The sequence below is a fragment of the Primulina tabacum genome, chromosome 11 (assembly GCF_025594145.1).
Source record: "Primulina tabacum isolate GXHZ01 chromosome 11, ASM2559414v2, whole genome shotgun sequence".
Taxonomy (NCBI): Eukaryota; Viridiplantae; Streptophyta; class Magnoliopsida; order Lamiales; family Gesneriaceae; genus Primulina; species Primulina tabacum.
Genome location: NC_134560.1, coordinates 11,657,360 through 11,681,086, shown reverse-complemented (window position 1 = coordinate 11,681,086; position 23,727 = coordinate 11,657,360). Strand labels below are relative to the sequence as shown.

General features: G+C 34.7%; 1 protein-coding gene across 1 annotated transcript; it reads left to right on the top strand.

The window, feature by feature from the left end:
• Positions 1–15,297: 15,297 nt before the first annotated feature.
• LOC142518418 (uncharacterized) lies at positions 15,298–20,577 on the top strand. Its single transcript, XM_075621202.1, has 5 exons — positions 15,298–15,639; positions 16,448–16,732; positions 19,515–19,670; positions 19,774–20,126; positions 20,341–20,577. The coding sequence occupies exons 1-4, from the start codon at positions 15,361–15,363 to the stop codon at positions 20,110–20,112; spliced, it is 1,059 nt and encodes a 352-aa protein (XP_075477317.1). The 5' UTR covers positions 15,298–15,360; the 3' UTR covers positions 20,113–20,126; positions 20,341–20,577.
• The last annotated feature ends 3,150 nt before the right edge of the window (positions 20,578–23,727 follow it).

Below are 23,727 nucleotides of genomic sequence, written 5' to 3'. Positions count from 1 at the left end.
TGAAATGTGATCAAAACATGATAAAATTCAAATAGAAAACAAGCTGGAAACCGTAGGAAGGCTAGGAGAGGACCGAGGGGTGTCATAAGGTGCAATTTTCTTGTTGGCTTGATTCCTTGGTTCATGGGTTTTCATGGGGGCTCACGGCTTGGCCAGGGCTTTGGGGCCTGGGATAGACGTGGGTCAGGGTCATGAAGAGTCCTATCTCCTTGGTTGCAGCCGAGGAGGGGTCCTTTAGAGCAAGAACTCCTCGCGCGGCGGTGGAAGTGTAGCAGCGGCCAAGGGGGCTCGATGCTGGGGCTAGGTGGCTGAGGGTAAGTCCATCAGGGTCCAAAGGAGATGGGTAGGGGTTTGGTCAGGGGTTGGTGCAGGTGGGTGCGCTGTTGGTTCGTGGGAAACGTGAGGAAGCATTGAGGCGCGCGGCTGTTGATGGCAATTGCAGGGGGCTCGCGGTGCTGGTCAGGGGTCTGGGCTGGGCTTGGTTGGGTCTAGGCATGGTCCAAGGATGGTTAGGGTCAGGTGGGCTCGGTGGTGGCTCGTCTAGGAGAGTCCTAGGCTAACTAGGAGTCCTAGTGCAACTAGGATACACACATAAACACATGCATGCAATCGGGTTGAGGGGCAGGAGTGTTTGAGCGAGCTAGGGTCTGGTTCTAAGGGTTGGTGTGGGGACCCGGATGCTAATTCATTCCTTAATCGTCTTTAGAATAATTCAACCAATTATAATAAACAGGGTCTAAATTTTTTTTTTAAAATACAAAGCGGAAACGTAATGTAATTCAATTCAAATTACATATTAAACATAAACATACAAATCTTGTATTATCTACAAGAATTCAACTAGGTTCAACTGTAAATCAGTGCTGAATCCTAAGTTGCTTCGAAGCCCAGATCTCCACGCTATCTAGTCCAGCCTCGTTCTCTTCTTGACCCTGATCCTATCCCACCTGTTGCCATGCACACATACAAACAAGACAACAGCCGGATAACTCCGGTGAGAATTATATTCTCAGTATAAATCATGTATACATGCAATCATAAAAACAATATAAAAGCATATAACAGATATTTCTAACATGTATTCAGATCAGAATATAAATCCATATCAAGAGTAGATCCTATTCTAAACATGTACCATCGTCAGGAACATAATCAACATAACTCAATATAAACTGTCAATTAGACTCATGACTCCACATTTAAGACTAGACTCAATCCTAGTCTAGGGATCCCGGTTTCCAGATGTGGGTATTCCCATATCGACCAACAGTAATAGAAAAGACTCCAGCTCTATCCACGTCGATAGGGTATCGATCACCAGTAATAGAAGAAGCTCGGATTCTATCCACATCAGTATAGTATCGATCACCAGTAATAGAAGAAACTTCGATTCTATCCACATCGATATAATATCGATCATCAGTAATAGAAGAAGTTGTAATTCTATCCACATCGATACGGTACCGATCACCAGTAATAGAAGAAGCTACAATTCTATCCACATCGATAGCCAAACATCCGGTGACAGACTTTGGCACAATCGCCAATACACTATCTTGTGACATTGTGCAATGTGCCCGTGGCGATCCCACCACTATCAGGCACTTCTGTCACAAGATTACTCGTCTAATACCTGCTGTCTATAAATCAAGAGAACAAGTACGTCAATCAAATCAATACAATAAGGTAAAGTATGTGATTTAGGGAAACTCGAGTCAAACCTCACTCGAGTTGTGTAATCCCAACTCAACATTAATTTATACCTTTCTCTTCTCAGTCTGATGAAGACGAAGTCTCGTATTCCAATCTATCCATACTCAGTCTGGCAATGACAATCGCATAAATACAATATCAGTATACAAATCAATTCAAGACTTGTTCTGATCAATACTCAAATCAATACATACTCTGATCCATATCTGAACTAGGCATAATCTAATTCATATCAACGATATCACGATGCAATCGAAATCATTACTGAATCTGACCAATCTAAATCAACGGATGTTTCGACGGCATAACGATAGAGTCTCGATAACCCCGTCAATCTCAACATCACAGAGATACTACCAGAATTCATAATCAGTACCAATACAATTCCTAATCTCAATATCGGTACACTTAAGATCAGTAATAACTCAACTCTGATATCAAATCTCAATCAATTCAACTCTGAAAATCATAACAATTGTGTAACCAGTCTATTCTTTAATCTAACTTCAATTTTATAGTGCCTACTGTAGCAGAAACATCATATCTGATTCATATTCAATTATGACAATATCATAATTTCAAATCATGTCTAAACGTAACAAAACTTACGTCCAGTTGTAGCCTGCGTTGATAGGAACACAATACTGAAGTCGGATTGAAAATCAGACGAGCGGATCTTTCGCAAATCACAAATCTATAGGGTAAAAGGCGTAAGGATTATTTCATAATCCTCCTCAACCCTTTTCTCAAATACTGAAGAGGAATGACGTGCACTTTCTATATATATATCACTTTGCATGAAATTGAAACGTGGCTGATTTTCCACAAAACTTCAGCGGCGCTCGAGCGGTTAAAATGTACCGCTCGGGCGCGGAACACTATGCCCGAATACTTAGCTATTGTCCATTGGCGCTCGGGCGGTAACTCTTTACCGCTCGGGCGCAACAGGTTCTGTCCAAACCCTACTCTTGTGTGACACTGGCGCTCGGGCGGTTATTTGCTACCGTTCGGGCACCAGAGATTCTGTCCAAAATCTTGGCTCACAATGCAACGACGCCCGGCTTCTCCATTCAAGTTCGTACAACCTCAATCATGTCAATTAATCAACGTCTGATTACAGTAATTACATCTCGGGCCTTACAGTTGGGCTTGGTCAGTGAGGTTCCTATATGGGTTGGCTCGGGTTTGGTTTGAGGTGGCTCGACCATGACTCGAGTAAATAAGAAGATGGCTCTGGTTGTTCACATAAGTGTCAATTTCGAGAATTAATGAAAAAAAATTGGAACCATGGGTCCACATGTTTGGTTCATGGCTCAAAAGGGTATATTAGGTAATAAAAAGGTTATGTTTAAAATTTGGGATCAAAATAATGAGTTTTGAATTTAACCGGAATTTAATCGTCTCTCAAATAGTTAATTAAAAAGAATTAACTTAAAGTCCTTGAATTAAGCCGAATAAAATTATGAAAAATTAAATTTAAGCTTAAATAATTATTTGGAATAAACTCATGTCATTAAAAGTAAGAAAAAGATAAAATCGAGAATTTTTACGTCTAGGGGCAAAACGGTAATTTTACTCTTGGAAAATACGTAAAAGCTTGGTAGCGTTCCGAAGGATGATAACGCATGTTAAATGATATTTTATTATTTAAAATGATGATTTTTATGAAAATATGATATTTTATGATTTATGGTAAATCTGTGCAATTTATACTGTTTAAAATGTTATTTTTGGAAAGTTATGATATTTTATGCTTTTAAAAGAAAATGAAAAATTTTTTTAAAAAAAAGGAAAATTAAAAATGTTTTGAGGGATGTGAATTGACTGTGACATATGATATATGATTTGGTGGGATGTCGTGAGGGGAAAAGACCCCAGAGGGAGCCCATTTATGAGAGAAGGCCGAGAGGGAGTCCATCTATGGGAGAAGGCCCCCGAGGGAGCCTCGACTATCATATTTCCACGGTGGAGCCTAGTGCCCACCCCAATGGACCATGTGGAGCTGAAGACTGATCAGTCGACCAAAGGATAAAAGCTAGTCACTTTCAAGGATCAAACTTCACCTAAAATGATAAATGATTGAAAGCTTTACGATTAAAATGATTTATGATATATGATTTATGTTTAAAAGCTTTTTAAATGATTTATCGATGCTTAAATTATTTTTTAATTATTTTAAATGGTTTATTATGTTTAAAAGTTATTTTTAATAAAAATATGATTTTTAAATGCATGTGATTGTATATGTATTATTTGCTACTCATGTTTAGAACGTGCTGAGTCATTAGACTCACTAGGTTTGTATGATGCAGGATTTGATGATTTTATGGGAGGCGCTGACGATTGAGTGGATCGAGTGCAGCAGTACACTCCCGAGGGATCTTTTTGTTTCCGCACTAGATTGTTAGATATAAGATTTAAAATATTTATGTTAATGATTTTATTAGAGATATTTTTATGCTTTAATTTTATGTTAGTTGATCTTTTAAAGGTCGACGTAAGATTTTTTGTTAATCGATTATTTAGGGATCTTTTGATACACTTGAGGTTTAAATGTTAAATTATTATGATTTATGAAAATGTTAAGTTATTTTAATCAGTATTTTTGAGTTTATGATTAAAAAAAATCGAGGTCGTTTCGACTGCGATAGCTGCTAGAGCCTTTGTTTGAGAAGTGGATGGTTCTTCTTCAGTTCGTATACCAAGCTTGAACTCGTATGATTTAAGATCAGCGAAGAGATCGTGGAGGTCCAGCTTGTTCAAATCTTTGTATTCTCGAATCACTATTGTCTTTGCATCCCATTCTCTGGAAAGAGCTCTCATTACCTTCAGGACGATTTCACGTTTAGAGTATTCTTTTCCTAGTGAGGTCAGTTCAATGATAATAGCACTTCATCAAACTCAGTGAGAGTTTCTCCTGGCTTCATCTTAGCATTGTCAAATTTTTGGATAGCAACTGTCAGTTTGTTTTTTTTGGTCTGATCATTGCCCTCACATAGTTGTGTGAGTTTTTCCCATATCTCATTTGCTGTGGAGAAAGTTTTGATCTTGGCAAACATGTTCTTGTCCAGAGTTTTATAAAGAATATCTTTTGTGACGTTGTCAAGATTTGTCTTCTTCTTGTCCTCAGCTGTCCATTCAAATCAATGTTTTTCCACCATTTGGGGATCACCTTCAGTTGTAATCGCAGCTGTGTTAACTTTCAAAATCTTCATAGGCCCGTCGGTAGATGATATACCACATGTCATCATTCTGGGCTGCTAAATGTGACTGCATACGAATCTTCCAGTAATCATAATTTTCTTTAGAAAACATAGGAATTTTTTTGAAAGATGTCATGTATAAGTTGTAGATATCGATATTTGAGAAAATCCCGCTCTAATACCACTTGTTAAGATCGGGAAAGAGTTTAGAGGGAGCGTGAATAAACTCTTTGAAAATATTTGCTTTTAAAATTTGTTTTCAACCGTTTTTAGGTGGTTGAAAGTTTTTCTCTCAAACGATTAGAAATATGAACCGCAAAAAAAGTGCGGAAGACGGTTTAATATTTCTAATGATATTTTCAACTAGTTAACGAACTAAACAGCAGGAATTAATTTGAAATGTAAAGGTTTGTGAAAAGTAAAGACACGAGATTTTTATTGATGTTCGGAGATGAAACTCATACGTCACCCCTTCTTCCTTTGTAGGAAGGATTCCACTAAAAGACTTTGGCTTTACAAAACTCTTTGCAACTGTCCACTCCAATCAGTACTTATCACACTGCCTGTTTTGGAACTCTTATTGATCATTTTATACTTCTGGATTTTAAGAACCCTCGGTTTACCAAATACTTCCATAAATCAGATAACCAAAAGGTTATTGATGCAGACAAACAATCTTGTTTTGGTAGCACGAGTATGATCCTTGAAAGATCAGATATATTTCTGTTGAGTGCATGTTTGAATGAGCGATTGAGGTATATGATCTTTGATTGCACTTAGATTCTCTAAGTATGAAGACTTGAAATGATTCACGCTGTTGAAAGCTTGATGATTTTGTATTAAGTTGTTATCGTGCCCGTCCTAGCTTGCATACTTCCAGCTTCTTTTTATATAGGTCATCATTCCAACAGTCGGAAAAATAAGAGTAACGTAAATCTATAACCTTGGAATGATGTGTCACTATCATCTGCAACTTCATTAAATGTTCTTCAGCAAAGCATTTAATGTTATCTTTGGTAACATAGCTTTGAATCACGTGCCTTGAAGAGTTACTGCTGGGTATCTTTTTATGACAACTGTTTTTACCATCAGAACTTGTAGGACATAAGTAATCTTTCTCTTCTGGGATAGTGACTTAAATGCATATCAATCTTGGGATTTGTGCATAACATGGTTGACTTGTAGCGGTGCAAAGCCCTTTGAATGATATGAACCGGTCAAAGAATGTTTTCCATTAAGTGAGCATTAAATGGCTCTTTAATGACTTCGACATAAGGTTCTTCGAACAACCGGTTGAGAATATTGAAATTCTTCTACTTTAAACGGTTGAGCTGATAGGCGGTCTGAACTCTTTAAGCGGTTGAAGTTCCGTTCAATCAATTTAAGTTCAAGCGGTTGAACTGGTACCGTCACGCCCCGGGACCGGTGTTAGTCGGCACCGGCGTTGTTTTACAACCACACAATTGAAACAACAAGCCTCGTAGTACAGTATAAACCAAAAACAAGTTTATTACTCAAATCAATCATAAGATTATCTTAACAACATAAATTCTTAAAACGATAAAAATATGCAAAAGTGTTTACAACTTACTAAGCGAAAAGTAAAATAAACTTCTTGATTCATCTTAATATCAGCTTCAAAACTGGTCTTTTGCATCTTCCTCAACTTTCTTTTCTGGCTTATCTGGGGAGAGTAGAGTAAAGGGTGAGTGATATGGTCGTCACTCAGTAAGCGGGGGCCGTTCGAGCACATACATAAAAAATACACATGAATTTCAAAAACCACATATCATATCATGCATAACATGTTTCTCATAACATGTCATTATCATAACCATAAACATAATTTTGGCCAAGGCACTGAGATTCCTCTATTTTCCATGGTTTACTGATATTAGTCCCTAATTTTTATTCCTCTAAGGAGGCGAGGCCATATAACGGTTACAATCCCACCTTGTAAGGGTCATAAACATATCATGCATATTAGGATTCCCACCCATATCCATTTGAATCCTCACAGTGCCCAAAACATAAAACATACAATTATCATAACAAGAAGGTGTAGAAACAGAATAACGGTGTTCGACCAAAACTTTCGAAAACGAAATAATTTATATACAAGATATTTTAAAACAAGCCCACTTACCTTAGAATGGAAGAAAACGTGAAGAACTCGGAAACCATAGAATAATCATGCAACCGACACTTCGAAAACGCAGCAGCAAATCTACCGAAAAATCAGCCGCCTTACAAAATTACTTGTGCCTTATTGAACCGTTGGATCGGGCTCAAACATTTACAGTACGTTCATAAGTATGTCAAATAAATTATGAACGGTGGAGATCGGGTTTAAAAGTCGTTTTAACATGCTTATGGACGAAAAATCGTAGGTATACTGTTCTCGTCTAAAATCTGAGTAATTGTTTTGCGAAAACTATAACGAAAAACTAATCATTGAATTTGGATGAAATTTTGATATGTTATTCAAACATATGAAGTATATTATGAATGGTGGAGATCGGAATCTGAGCACGTGGGCTAGAGAAATCATTTTTTGAACTTGGAAAGAACTTTGATGGCTGCAGCAGAATTTTGGAGAGGAAATTTCGAAAATATTGGGAGAAAACTCGAAAATTGAGGTGTAAATTTTGCATGAAAGCTTCTACTATTTATAGAGAGGTGGTAAAAATCTTACCATAATTCGATTGATATCCTTCCATAATTTGGATATGCTCCTTCCATAAATATTGAAATGCTTTCTTGTTGAGAAAAATTACCTTGTATGTAATATTTTCTTCCGATTAGATAGATATCCGTCCTTAATTTATCGTGTATCTTGCACTGGATTTCAAATTTCATGTATTTATTGGCTTGAAATTTTCGATACCATGTATTATTTAATATTTTCGAATTTATTATTTTTACAATAATACCATAACTTGAAAGTAAATTCTTATACATGTCTATTGAAACGACCTCTATTTTTTATTTTTTATTTTTAATCTTAAATCATAAATTTTAAATTACTGAATAAAATAATTTAATATAATCATGAATCATAATAATTTAACAATTTAAATTTCAAGTGCATAAAGTAAAATCCTAAATCATCGACTAATCAAAATTCCTAAATTGATCTTTAAAAATATCGGCTAACAATAAAATTAAGCATAAAAATATCGTTAATAAAAATTATTAACATAATCTTTAAATCCTTAATCTATCTAGCTAGTGCAGAAACATAAAGGCCATCGGTTGTGTACTGTTGGTCTCGATCCACTCAAGCATCAGCACATCCCATAAATCATTTAAACCTACATCATACAAACCTAGTGAGTCTAAAGACTCAACACGTTCTAAAAATGGATAACAAATAATACATATACATTCACATGCGTTAAAATCATATTTTTATTTAAAATAGCTTTTGGACATAAATAAACCATTTAAAATCACTTTAACATAATTAAATCATAAGTCGTAAAATCATTTTAAAATAACTTTAAGCATAAATAAATCCTTCAAAAATCATTTAAAATAAGCTTTGAGCATAAATAAATAATTTTAAAAATATCTTTAATCCTCATCATAAATCATATATCATAAGAATTATTTTTTATCATAAGCTTTCAGTCATATATCATTCTGGGTGAAGTTTGATTCTTGAAAGTGACTAGCTTTTATTCTCGGTCGACTGATCAGTTTTAAGCTCCACATGGCCCATGTGGGTGTGCACTAGGCTCCACCATGGAAATACGATCGTCGGGGTTCCTCGGAGGCCTTTTCCTATAAACGGGTTCCCTCGGTGGCCTTTTCCCACAAGTGGGTTTCCTCAGGGACCTTTTCCCGTAAATGGGTTCCGTTTGGGGCCTTTCCCCTCACGAAATCCCCATAAAATCATATATCATAAATCATATCTTTTGTCACAGTCAATTCACATCCCTCAAAATATTTTTTATTTTCTTTTAAAGTCATAAAATAGCATAACTTCCAAAAATAGCATTTGACAACGGTAAAAATTGCACAGCTTGCCATAAATCATAAAAATACATATTATCATCAAAATCATCATTTTAAATCATATAATATCATTTAACATGCGTTATGATCCTTCGGTACGCTGCCAAGCTTTTTCGTATTTTCCTATGTGTAAAATTATCGTTTTGTCTCTGGACGTAAAAATTCTCATATATATATATATATATTTCTCACTTTTAATGACATGAGATTATTCTAAATAATTATTTAAGTTTAAATATAATTTTTCATAATTTTATAAAGCTTAAAACTAGGCTTTTCAATTAATTCTTTAATTAATGTTTTGTGCAGCGCTTAAATCCGGGATAATTCAAAAACTCATTATGTTTATCCCAAATTTTAAACATAACATTTTTATTATTTATTCTACTCTTTCAAATCATGAGCCACGCCCGTGGACCCATGGTTCTAATTTTTCTCTTATTATTTTCGAATTTGACACATTAATGAACCCACCTAGCCATCTTCCAATTTACTCGAGCCACGCCCGAGCCACTTCTAGCCAAACCCAAGCCAACCCACGTATGCACCCTACTGACCAAGCCTAGCCCAAAGAACCTAGCCCTAGCTCGCTCAAAACCTCTTGGAAAGTTACCCCAAACCTGCGCACAAGCTATGCCTACTCGCCCATCATCCTAGCTAACAAGGACTCTTCCAGCCACTTAACCAGCGACCACCTCGGAGCCTCACTGACCCTGGACCATGCCCAGCCTGGTCCCAGACCAGCCCAAGCCCTCGGACAAGCCCCTAACCCTCGCAACTCTCACTGAACGCAACTAAGGCCCCTGCTGCTACAAACTCACGCCCAAAGACTCCTAGTGACACCAGGACCCTTCCAGCCGAGCCATCACCGAGTCCACCTGACCCTAACCATCCCTGGACCACGCCCAGACCCAGCCCAGACCAGCCCAATCCCTAGAACCCAGCAGCGAAGCTCCTGAACCAAGGACAGCAACTTGCGCGTACACCCTGCTGCCACCCTCACGTTTTTCATGAGCCAGACCCAACCGAGCCACCTCCTGAGTCCAGACCTTCCTACCCTCCCCGGACCTTCCTAAGGCACCCTCTAGACAACCTAGCCCGCACCCCTACTGAGCCGAAGCCCCCTTGCACTGCAGCTGATCGGGAGTTGCTTGGGGAGAGTCCCAACTTTTATGGACTCTTCCCCAGCCTGAACCACGAGTCCAAGCCATGCTAGGACTCTTCCTAGGACCTAGCCACAACCCTTAGGACCCAAGCCCCAGCCCTGGTCGAGCCCCAAGACCCCATGCAAAGAAACGAGCCCCTTGAACCCCAATAAGCATACACACACTTTTTCTTAAAAAGAAACTCTCGGCCCTTCTTTTCTTTCTTGTGTCCTACGGTTCCAGCCTTATTTCCCTCAATATTCATCATGTTTTGATCATATTTCAATAATATAACATCCTACCTTGGCAGCGTATCGTTGGATTCAAAAACGTTTTTCATAAAAACGTTGTATAAACGTTCTACCGTAAAAATTATCGAACACCTATTTTTTCATGCAAAACCAATTAAATCATGCATAATACGATTTGTATGATGTTTTAAGATAGTTTAGAAACGTGCCTCTGCGTTTATAACGCTTGAATTTTCAATCGTCGGCGAGAAAGGATAAACGGACGACGAAGAATACAAGCTTTTCTTTCTTCTTAAATTTCGAAAATCTGAATTGTGTGTGCAGGGGTGTGATTTACGGCTGATTGGTGTGAATTGTGAGGGTTTGAAGACCTAATACCCTTATTTATAAATAATTAATATGCTAATAGGCTTTGGTTTTGGGCTTGCATGCTTAAGCGTAATTGGGCCAACTAAAATTAATAAAATTGGGCTCAATAACACTTAATTAATTAAATAATAAAAAATTATAAAATAATTTTCTCAAAAATAATATTTTTGATCTTTTAAAAGTCTTTGTTTGCCTAAAACCGGCTTCCCGAGAAAAATCGAGCTCGACTCATAAAATAATTCGAACTCTAACGTTTTTAGAAAAATTAAATCATCTTTAATCATATTAGGAAGCCTTGTCATTATTTAAATAAAAATACATATTCTTGTCTTGGTCGTCCCCGGTCTCATTTCTCCTGCCTATTATCGAATATTAGGGTGAAATCCTTAATTTCATGTAATCATGTCATATAATCATTTAATCATGCAATCGTAGATTTAATCATATAATAAATATCATGCCAGCATATAAAATCAATTAAATAAAACAATTAAGCAATTAAAATAATTTTGCATGCATGCGGTTTACGTGGACTGATTTTTCGGACGTTACATCTATAATTAAAAATTTCACTCTCAAAATTTCGGGTTCTCACATGTACCTGTTATACATAAACATTGCAGTTGTTTCCTGAAACAGTCCGGTGCTATTTTGATTTTGTCGATCACCAAAACTTCTTGGGTAATAATAATTTCTTAACAATAAGTATAATGAATAATTACTAATAAGTATTATGTATGAATACTAATAAGAATTATATCAAATAAAGTATTCTCTTGTTATTTAATGAATATTAATGATTATTATAAATGAACACTCACAAGTTTAATGAAATAATACTGATAAGTATAATCAATGATTATCAATAAGTATTATGGATTAATACTAATAAGGTATCATCTTGTTATTTCATGATTGTCAAATAAGTTATTCAATGAATATCAAAAGTAAATTAATATTGATGAGCATTTATAAATCATTAATTTTATAAATGACAAAATAATTTGACGCATGTTAGTATTTAAAAAGCCACATTAAATATCACCTGACAAAATTTGGTACTTTATGTAGCAATTTAGATATCATTTTGTTGTGTCATGAACACCAAATAAGTCATTAAATGAATACCAATAAGTATTGTGAATTAATACTAATGATTATTTTATAAAACATTAATTTTATAAATGCCAATAGTTTTGTCAAATTTTAGCATTTAAAAAGTCACATCAAGTATCACCTTACAAAAGCTATTTTTTTTAAAAAAAATTAGGTATCCTCTTTTTGTTTCATAATTGTTAAATAAGTCATTCAATGAATATCAATAAATATTGTGAATTAATATTAATGAGCATTTTATAATTCATTAATTTCATAAATGACAAAATAATATTGACAAATTTTAATATTTAAAGGGCCATATCAGGTATCACATAACAAAAATTGGGTAGTTTACGTACCAATTTGGGTATAATATTTTTATTTAATGAATGTCAAATAAATCATTCAATATTAAAATTCAAATGTATTTTTGACTGAACAAACAACGGAAATTGAGTATTTAAGGGGACACATCTAGTATCAGCTGACAAAAATTAAGAACTTGTTATATCACTTTAGGTATCATTTTGTTATTTCATGAACGTCAAATAAGTCATTTAATATTAAATTTCAAGTGCATGTTTGACACTGAAAAAAACTATTTTTAGTATTTAAAAAGGCCACATCAAGTATCACCTGACAAAAATGAGGTACTTTATATATCATTATATATCATCTTGTTATTTCATAGACACCAAATAAGTGATTCAAGATTAAATTTCAAGTGTATTTTTCCTGTATACACTTGAAATTTAATCTTGAATGACTTATTTGGTATTCATGAAATAACAAATAAAAAAATTTAGTATTTAAGGGCAACATCAATCATCACATGAAAAAAATTAGGTACTTGTTGAATGACATGAAATCGAGTTTAGAAAGTTTATTATCAATTTATAAAATTAATTGGGTTTCACTTGGGAGAAATTAAGTACCGAAAGCCTAAATTTGAGCACTTTTTCAAACCACTCCTTTAAAAATATTTGCAAAATGTATTTGTAATTGTAACAAATCACACATATATGAAACTAATATTAAACATAATAGTTTGATGATTAATTCATAAATCATTTCATAATGTATCTCCCAGTTGCAATTACACAACCAACATCTAATTTTTAATCTAAGAATCGATAGATATGCTTAAAGTGTAAATTTCAAGCTCATTGTCTCAATTAGAACAAATTTCTTTGTTGAAATCAAGATTAAATCCCAATTTTGTTTGTACAAAAAATAATCGAATATGAATATTTATAGGACCAAATTGTGTACTATTTGAGAAATATTAGGTACTTCTTGTACCAATTCATGTATCATCCTCTTAAATCTTGAATACCGAATAATTGAATATGAGTATTTATTTATAGGGTCAAATTACGTATTATTTGAGAAATATTAGGTAGTTCTACCAATTCAGGTTTCCTCTTATCTACCATGACCACAATAGGTAGATATCTCCCAAGTCTGGCTGTTATCAATAAAATGACCACGTAATATCTGAAAAATAAAAAATTTATTTTGTCAATTTAGGCGTCAACAACAATGGACATACAAAAGAAAATGATTTTAAAATTTTTTAAATTTTTATAACAACATTAAATCCGTATTCAATAATATCTTTTTGAGGAAAAACATTAAAATTCAACAAGGTAAGTATCAAAATAGCAAATGAATATTACTCATGTTTAGAGGCATGAATTTTGACAATATTATTCAAAACTCATCTACAAACCCTCCTTAGGTAGAGTATAATAACTTAAATAATTGGGATAATTGAATTACATAAAGTAAAATCACAACGAACCAAATCACAATGTGTACTCAACCCATATTTTATGCTTTCTCCTACCCAAATCAACAGAAGAAGAAACTGATTTTAGAAATTGTTTCCTGCAAAATCATCCTAATACTTCAGCAATTATTTTCAAATTATTTGACATAGGGATGATAACTTTCCCCACGGGTTTAGGATCCCACGGGAAAACCCTAAACGGGGATGTGGATCCTCGATTTTTTAGGGTCCGGGAATTTTTTTAAATCTCCGATGTAATTTGAGGCGGGTATGAGATTACTATCCTCATCTTCGAACTCGCACCGAAAATAATATCAATAATAAAATAATAGTATTGTTAGTATCAATAAAATAATATAATAATAATATTAATTTTTAAAATATTGGTAATAACATTATTATTAATATTGATATTAACATTAATAATAATAGATAATAATAAGTTTTTGGTTTGAGAAAATCTCCGAAACCGTCATCGTCTTGCCATATTAATATTTTTGAAACGAGGATGGGGGCAGAGATGAGAAGTTGATCCCCAAAATTTCGAATTTGGGGATTCTTCGAACTCGAAAAAGCTGGGGATCAGGACTGGTATGGGGGTGGTGATGGAATTCTGGGACGGGAATGAGGATGGCAAACCCGCTCCCGCCCCGCCCCATTGCCATCCCTAGTTTGATATAAGGTAAGTGAAGTCACAAAAAATCGTGAAGAAATAAATCAATCGAGAAGCATAAAAAAGGCATATGATCATTCAAATTAACTCAATCTCAAAACAAACACATAATAAAAAAACTCATTATAGTGACCACTGCCAACTGTGACTAAATTTTTGGTTGCTACTTGAAAATCCAATATTTTCATACATATTTGAGTATTCAAATGACAAAATCAAGTATCTGAAAACTCAAATTAGATATTTTGTAGGTCAAATAAGTATTTAATCGAAATAAACTCATAACAGTAAAACACATATTTATTTATTTGCTTGTTACAACTACAACAAATCATCAAAGACATAAAATGCATGACATGTGACCAACAATATAATCATATTTTTGAAAACATAGCTCTGCTATTTTCTTGAGAAGGCTTATAAATAAGTAGGATAGTTAAACAACAACAATCTCACATTCATGAATCACATATAAAAACGATAAATGTGGGAAAAAAAATCAGAATATCATTTTTATATAAATTGAATTTTATCTATATTTAAACTTGGCTTTTAAAATTACTAAAAATAAGGACAACAATCGACTTACACTACTGAGCTTGATATTGAATCGTCTTTTTTAAGCCCAAACAGAGTATGATAGGTCGGGTATATGGGTTTGTATCGGGTAGGGGCCAATGGATTTGGTTGATGAGAAGAGGAAATTATTTGGACAAATGGATTTGGTTGAGGGGAAATAGATTCATATGTCTATGTAAATACTTTAAAGGGTAAAAATGTAGATTTTATTTTTGGGAGCTAAAACTATATTGTAATGATTGTCAGGTAGTAAATCGCAAATCATTTTTCATAGGGCTTGAATTCTAAAAAAAGAGTGACAGAGAGATTTTTCTTTAATTTGTCCTTATGTATATTTAAATGATTTACTAATTTTAATTTTTAATTTTATAAAATAACAATCGCACGAGCGAGGAGTAATATTTTTTAATATATATATATATATTTATATATAAAAATAAATAAATCACACACTTACCATTTCCAAACCCTAAAGCCCTGAGCTCAAGCTTCTGTCTCGTGTTCGCGGCCAACGAAAATGGAGGAGAAGAAAAGATTGATAGCTTTAGGATTCGAGGGCTCAGCCAACAAAATTGCAGTTGGAGCGGTGACGCTGGACGGAACAATTCTCTCAAATCCACGCCACACTTACATCACTCCGCCGGGGCAAGGCTTTCTCCCCAGGGAAACCGCCCAGCACCATCTCCAGCATGTGCTGCCGCTTGTTAAATTGGCTTTGAAGGAGGCGCAGATTACGCCCGATGACATCGACTGCCTCTGCTATACCAAAGGCCCTGGCATGGGAGCCCCACTCCAGGTAACTTTTAGTAATTTTTCTGCTGGCTGGAACGTTTAGAGTTGGTTTTTTATGTACATAAATCTCGGCTGTACATAGTGCTATTGAAGTTGCAAAAATGACACCTTTTTTCTGTTTATGTTATGATCCAGTGTGAAACAAACAAAACGACTGGGAAATGGTATACGAAGTATAGTTTTATTGTTTACATTTGATTTTACACAAGTTATGATGAGCTTTGACCAGAGAAAAAGGAAAAATATACTGCCATGTGATTTTCTCTTGTCCTTCTTGAAAAGCATCAAATTTTTTCAAACTGATAACTATGATTCGAATTTTGGGTGTAAATTTAACTTTCATTAAAGTCAGCCATTTTTTATAGGGGAACTGTAATGTTCTATTCTGATAATTGGAATGTTCTATTCGCCCTATAAATTAGAATTTAATTTCAGTTGAGCTAGCTCCTGGGGAAGAAATTGATAAGTAATTAATTAAATTGAATTTCCTTGATATGATCAAACTGTGAATGATATGGTGTGTGATTTTTGTTATTATTTTTTAAAAAATGTTGTGTGTATGTGTGATGTCAGCAATAAATCGTGATGCACTCTTTGGGGATTATATCATCACAAAAAATGATGTGTCTCGTCGACAAGCTTTGTATACCGTCCCATAATAATTGTGATATAATTGGAAACATGAAATTTCCGGATGGGATGTGTGACTGACGGAGCTCATAATTGTTGGATTTTTTTATGTCAGTTGTGTTAGAAACTTTTCGAATTTATGATAAGAATGAAGTGAAATATGTAGTGCTACTGCCTTGCAGGTCTCAGCTGTCGTGGTTCGCATCCTGTCACAGATTTGGAAGAAACCAATTGTTGGAGTTAATCATTGTGTAGCACATATTGAAATGGGGAGGATAGTGACCGGGGCTGATGATCCTGTTGTGTTGTACGTCAGTGGGGGAAACACTCAGGTTATTGCATATAGTGAGGGAAGGTACCGAATTTTCGGAGAGACAATAGATATCGCTGTTGGAAATTGCTTGGACAGATTTGCGAGAGTTCTCAAACTCTCAAATGATCCTAGTCCTGGGTACAACATAGAACAGGTGTGTCTTTGTTTAAAGGCTGTCTTTTTAAAATGTAATAAATTTGAAAAAAAAATGACAGAAGTAACAGCTTGTAATAAATGGGGAAAATATTATAGCCCGGGATATTTCCATACACGTATCTTGACTAGGGATTGTTGGGTTAAGCGTGCATAGGTGAGAACAATACCGGTATGGATGACTTCCTGAGAAGTTCTTGTGCGTCAAGCTGCTGACGTTGCACCTCTTGATTTGTCTGGCTGGATAGGCCGTAAACGAATAACGCTAGATCTTAATGGGTAATACTGTCCATGGTAGGAACAGGCTCGCAGTAAGGAAAGGGTAAGACTAATATCTAAGAGATATGAGACAACATCAACAAATAGACATGCGCCTCCTCGAACTCATGGCCTAGCGGCTTGACCCATTAGCACCCAAGTAGGTTCACTCTACGGTGTCACAAGTATAAAAAAATAAAGTTGCGTATTTGCTAAACCTATAGCATTTTACCCAGTGATAAGCGTTTGATCCTAACAGTGTAAGCTAACTGAATTGAGTCGAATATTAGTAACAATTTAAGATTCAATTTTGGCTCGAATTAAATATATTTGAATTCAAGCTCGATTTGAAGCTCGAAACTTTTAATTTTTTTGCTTGAATTCGACTCTAAATGAAGTTTGAGTTCAGCTCGAAATGCTTGGATCTATTCGCGAGCTGTTCGAACTATTGCTTTAACGTTAAGGTTCGGAAGCTAGAAATGTCCAAAAGACTTGAAATGTGTAATTATTTAATATCTATTTAAAGTATATTATATTATTAAAATATTAAGGTTCGCAAGCTGCTAGCAAATTATCAAACAAAATAATTTTGGCTTGAGTTTGAATCGGAAAAAGTCTGTACATATTCGAGTTCGAAAAATTTGAATATAAATCAAATATTTATCGAGTCAACTTGAAAAACTCGCAAACTAGCTCGTTTTGTTTAAATCCTTAATCTGGACCAGCTGATCCAATTTTTATTAAAAATAATCAGCGTCGATAGTATAAATTTTTTTGTTGATTAGTTAACAAGAATAGTATAAATAAAAGGGCATCAATTCCGCCTGTTGAACCAGCGAATTAAGAGGCCAATTTTTTTTCTAAAATATTGGATGTCTGGATTGACTCATCCGATTTTTAAGCATACATCTGTTTTGCAGAATCCACCAGTTCTAATATTTGTCCATTTCCTACAATCCATTACATTTTGTCAAAAAAAAATCCATATTTTTTACTTTTTGAAAAAATAAAAATAAAACCTTATTCACGCCTAAAAGTTGGTTATTGCAATTTGCAACAAATGGGTGTTGTAGTGCTTATTTTTTTTATAAATTTCACCAAAATTGAACTCATGCTTTTGCTTAATACATATAGATTTTGTTTGAATCTCCCATTGGGGCAATCGCTATGTTAATAGATGGTAAAAGCCCCATACGCTGTATTTGGAATGACATCAGTAAAAGAAATAGTTTGCTCAATGTCACTAACCAGAAATGTCACAAGATTTATTACTCTTAACATAATGAGCTGTATCATATGACTTGACTAACTTTAGCACCTGTGCCCCACCTGTGCCCTTCATGATCATATATTGCATAAATGAATACATTTTTCAGTGATGATGCTGAGAAAATGATGGTGAACTTGTGCTTATTCTAGTAGTTGGCCGAAGAGTAGTCTATGGATTATTGGAAGTCTGTGTTCTAAAAATCTACCTAGGCGCCGGGCCACACCAAAAAAATGCTAGGCTGCCCTAAGTGGCCGAAAATTACTTTTTTTTTTGGGATTTTATTTTATTTGAAAAGTCGTGTTTTTAATTTAAATTAAGTCATACAAGAAATGCGATTTGTTGGCTTGCCCGAGCACACCAAACTTCATTTTATTATGTTGATGCCGTGGAATCTGTCTAGGCGGCTTGGACGTTAGGCGGTGGTATGTTGTCTGACTAGCGCCTAGCGAATTTCCTTGATGGAAGCTGCTCAATTGTGGTGAATGAAACATTAAAGTAAATTACGAGGAAGATGACTTGATCGATGCCACAATTAGACGTGTTTTTTTTAATTGAATGTACCATACTGAATTCAGGGTAGCTAGGGTCTCTTGTTATGATAGCCGGGGTCTCTTGTTATAAGATCCCTTCTTTTATGGTGAAGTACGTTTTGAACTTTGGTGTGGCATGTAAGGGAATTAATTAAGTTTCCTGTCAATCTATTCCGAGTAATGATCTTTGTTTGATTTTCTGAAGGGTCAATCTTGAATATGCTTTAATTAAGTGAAACGCTAGCCTCATTTACGTGTATTGATATTTGATCCTTTCCTATGGCTTGCAGGCAATGTCTCTCAATTAAGATGAAATCTTAATATAAGACTGGTGCCTGGTGAAATTTGATAGTTAATGTACTTGTTTAGTTTTTCTAGTCTCATTACCCAATGTGTTTCGTAATATAGTTGTCAACTTTTTTTTTCATTTCTCAGCTAAATTAAAGGGCTCTGTGTATAACACTGCTCTGGACTAAATAATCTGCTTTCCACGGTCTAAACTAACATGCATCAATCTCTCAGAGCAGAAAATACTTCATGTTTTGGATGATTTAAATATTCTGGCTAATTCATTGTATATATATATATATGCACTATATATGTTCATTATATATGGCATATTTACATACATAAACGCCACATATGTACATTTATATTTATCATTATTGTTGCATGTGACAAGAAATTACTTGTGGATTGGACTGATTTACATGACCTGTTGTCAGCTAGCGAAGAAGGGAGAAAAGTTTATAGACCTTCCATATGTTGTAAAAGGAATGGATGTCTCTTTTAGTGGGATATTGAGTTATATTGAAGCCACTGCTGAAGAAATGCTTAAAAATAACGAATGCACCCCTGCAGATTTGTGTTATTCCCTGCAGGTAATTATTGGGAAATATTTCTCCGCTTCCTAAATCATGTTTCTGTTTACTCAATGTTAAAAAAGGGTGGAAGTTGACAGCTCTGTGATATCTTGGATTCTAGGAAGTTTTGTTTGCAATGCTTGTGGAAATCACAGAGCGAGCGATGGCACATTGTGACAAAATGGATGTACTAATTGTTGGTGGAGTGGGATGTAACATGCGATTACAAGATATGATGAGAATTATGTGCTCGGAGAGGGGTGGGAAATTATATGCAACTGATGACCGGTATTGTGTTGACAACGGGGCAATGATTGCCTATACCGGTCTCCTTGAATACGCTAATGGTGCAACAACTCCTTTCGAAGAATCAACGTTTACACAGCGGTTCAGAACGGATGATGTATTGGCAATCTGGAGAGGGAAGGAATCTTCCAAAGTAAATGGCCATGAAGTCTAAAGGCATACGAAAAGGTACTATCCGATACTCGATTCATTGTGGTCCTTTGTTTACTTTTATGAATCTAGTCTTTACAATGTGAATTGTGAAGTCCTCCCCAATATCCTGGATGATAATTCCGTTTATCTTAAGCACTCGGTCTGAACTTCCAATCCATATTCAAAGAAAGCTCATGTTTTATATCTAATGTTGAAATTATCCGTGCATCTATTGTTTTTGCCTTTCCAGAACGAATTGAAGATGCTTTCTATATGATGCACAAGAGATTGGATTTCTTGAATTCAACATTAGACTAATGAAAGTGCTGCCTTTTGGGATTTTGTCATGTATCACTATGTATTTGCAGTGTTTATTTCTTGTTTATTTAATTCTGGTCGAGGTAATCGATGATATACTTGGCGTGAAATGGTACAATTTATTTTCAACCGCTCCCATGCTCGGACAGAATCTACCACTTGACATGCATCGTTTTCGTTCTTGGAAAGGAGAAAAGACTCCACCTCCTCTTGTGATGCATTTACCAGATTTTTTCGAGCTCTCCTAGGTAAAACACTTGGTGTAAATAAAGTTGAAGTTACAATTATAATTTATTATAACGATGCAACTTCAAAATCCGACATGAGTACGACAATTAAAGTATAAGGGGTAGCAAGTGATGCATTTCGCAATACGAGAACTTTAATAAGAAAAATCGCAAGGACCAAAATGTGATAATGTAATCTAATTGAATGCAAATTCATGAAAAATGAAAAATGGTTAATTAAATTTTTTTAATTTGCATTTACTTAATGTGATAGTCATGTTTACATGTTTAAAATATAGTTTTTGATTAGAATGCATAAAAATGTGATTTAAAGGTCATTCGAGATGTGATCGAGGAGATCAGGGATAGTGAAGGAAAAATATTTTTATTAAATGATTACTTTTAATTATTTAATATATGTATTTAAGGGTTCTTTTATTTTTTAACCCAAGTCAACATTTTTTTAAAAAATAACATCATTTAGTGTATTTTGCTCGACATATGGGGAGGTTATTTTTTTTTTAATGTTGACTTGGTCTATTTTCCCAAATATCTTTATATTTAAAATGGAAATTTTGAAAATGATGCTTTTTGAGGTGTTTTTACGTATCGAATCGTATTTTAAATCGGTAAACTATTTTCAACTGAAAATAAAGACTTTTTCAGAATTCGGTTAATATTTTCGAAAATTTTCTAAACGAAATATTTTAACTATTATCTAATGAGCCTATTATATCTAGGTTATTAAGTCTAGTTTATTGCACAATTATTTATATCAAATTTTGATCTCATAAACCCTAAATCTCAAGCCAAACTTACACACACCACCTCCTAGAACCCTAAGACTCTTTTCTCCAGCAGCTTCATGATCTCACACCACACTTTCAAGGTTTTCACGTGGATTTGAAAGGAAATGCAGCAAAGTCCCATCCCTCTCTGTCGACGTTCTTTGCATCGCAAGTTTTTCATGCGTAAAATATGTAAATACACGCTTTAGTCTTTCTTTCAACCATCGTTCATGCCATATTATATGTATTGATACATGTTTGCATGAAAAATATGATACACTATCTTATATTTTCGTTTTTATGGCAAAACTTGAGTTTTTATGTTTCTAAATTCATGATTATGATGCACAAAGGGGTTGCCATGATAGGGCTATGTGAAGGGACATTTTTCAACATATTTAAGGGTCCATAGATGTATGTTTAAGGGCTGAAGAAGATAGGACAACACGCTGAACGAAAATTTGATTTTTATGGGGCTAGGGTTTCGGTTTTGAGGGCTAGGAAGGAGCAGGCCATGTGCTGTTGTAAGGTCATGTCCAGGGGTCCCAATAGGGTCTAGTCATGGTCCTAGATGGCTTGAGGGAAGGTTAGTGCAAGGACTAAGGGCAGTAGGTTGAAGGGTGGTCGTGCGCATCATGTAGGATCGGGTTTGGGGGGCTGTGGGTTCTAGGTCCTTTAAGCTCGGTTCAGCAGGGTCTCTAGGGGTCGGTCATGGTCCTAAGAGGGTTGGTTAGGGTCTGGACATGGTGGTTAAGGGCTGGAGTCGAGGGATATGTCGGTTGATCAATCTAGGTTTCAAATAAACGAGTGCATAATTTTCAGTAGCTGTTTAGGCTTGTTCATGGGTTTTAATTGGCTTGATTTGGGTTGCATAAGGTATGACTAGGTGTTAATATGCTATGGTTCAAGTTTGGTTAAGTTATGAGTTGATTTGGGTTAAAACCGAGACGCACTATTTAAAGTTTAAAACGAATTGGGAATTTAGTCGATGAGCTTAAGTTTACGCCAATGAAATGTTTATGGGTGTATTTTAAGGTGTTATTCTAGGTTTGGATGGATTTAGATCGTTGTTTTAAGGTCTAATAATAAATTGAGAAATTTAGGGTTTCAGGGGCAAAACGAACATTTTACACCTAAAAAATGTTAGACGTCCTGATAATGCTCTGAATGATGTAATGAATGTTAAAATGTTTATTTTTAAAGTTTATGGACTTTATAATGAAAAAATAATAATGCTAAAAGACGTGTTGTATGTTTGATTTAAAAGAAAATGTGATGAAAAATAATGAAAAGTTGAATACGGTGACTTGATCGTGACTAATACGGTGATATGTAAGGCCAAGGCTCAGTTGACGGGTGAGAGTGTCACTGATGTCCCCGCCGCTTGATACCATTGTTATACGTAGATGGATCTATCGACCTACAGCTGATACGAAAGTCACAATTAACGATCTGAATTCAATAAAAAAGGAAAATGTATACGTACATGATGAAAAAAAATCTTTATGATGAAAGGAAAAAGGTTTAAAGTTGTGCATGTTCATGAAAAACTATTTTATTAAAAGAATCTTTCACTGTTGCGAATATATATGTATTACTTTTTTTTTATCATGGTTAAGGTTTGCTGAGTCAATAGACTCACTAAGTGTGATCGATCCATGTGAGCATGATGTTGTTGATGATGGAGGACTTGATGGTTGAACTAGTTGCACTGATGATGCACATAACCCGAGAACCTTTGCTAGTTTTTCGCATTAAGATTACTTTTAAGATTTTATGACGTTATGTTTTTGAATAATTTTGAGAGATTTAAGAGTTTATGCTTTATTTTGAAAAATACCAGTTTTAGATTTGGTTGAACGGTTTACGATTTTATGTTTTGTACTGAGTTCTTTTGGATTTTCAAATAATAAGCTGATTGGTTTATTTCAATTAGTTCAACTGTATTTTAAAAATATATAAGTATATATGTTAGTATATTTGGCCGAATGGAATTGTAGAAAAAAATTATAATACATTTTTAAAAAAACGAAGTAGTGAACGTTTCAAAAATAGTTGGAGAGTGGAGCAGTATGGGAATGATCACAGGAGCAGTTGATCTGTACCTAAATATTTTAATAATTATTATCTATTTTTTAATTACAAAAACATGAACAGAAGTGTAGTGAATTTTTTTATCTGATTAATAAAATTATTTAATCAAAGTGTAGTTTTTCAGAATAAATATGTTAATACGTGCAGTACATTGAAAAAGGCATGTATAGCCGCACTCCAAGAGAACATCGATTTTTAGGCAAAAGGAAC

What these genes read in the sequence shown, in the direction of transcription:
- LOC142518418 (XM_075621202.1), top strand. Translation starts at nt 15,361, where the DNA reads ATGGAGGAGAAGAAAAGATTGATAGCTTTAGGATTCGAGGGCTCAGCC. An exon ending in CTGGGTACAACATAGAACAG is followed by an intron (nt 16,733 to 19,514) that starts GTGTGTCTTTGT and finishes ACCTGTTGTCAG; the next exon opens with CTAGCGAAGAAGGGAGAAAA. An exon ending in ATTTGTGTTATTCCCTGCAG is followed by an intron (nt 19,671 to 19,773) that starts GTAATTATTGGG and finishes CTTGGATTCTAG; the next exon opens with GAAGTTTTGTTTGCAATGCT.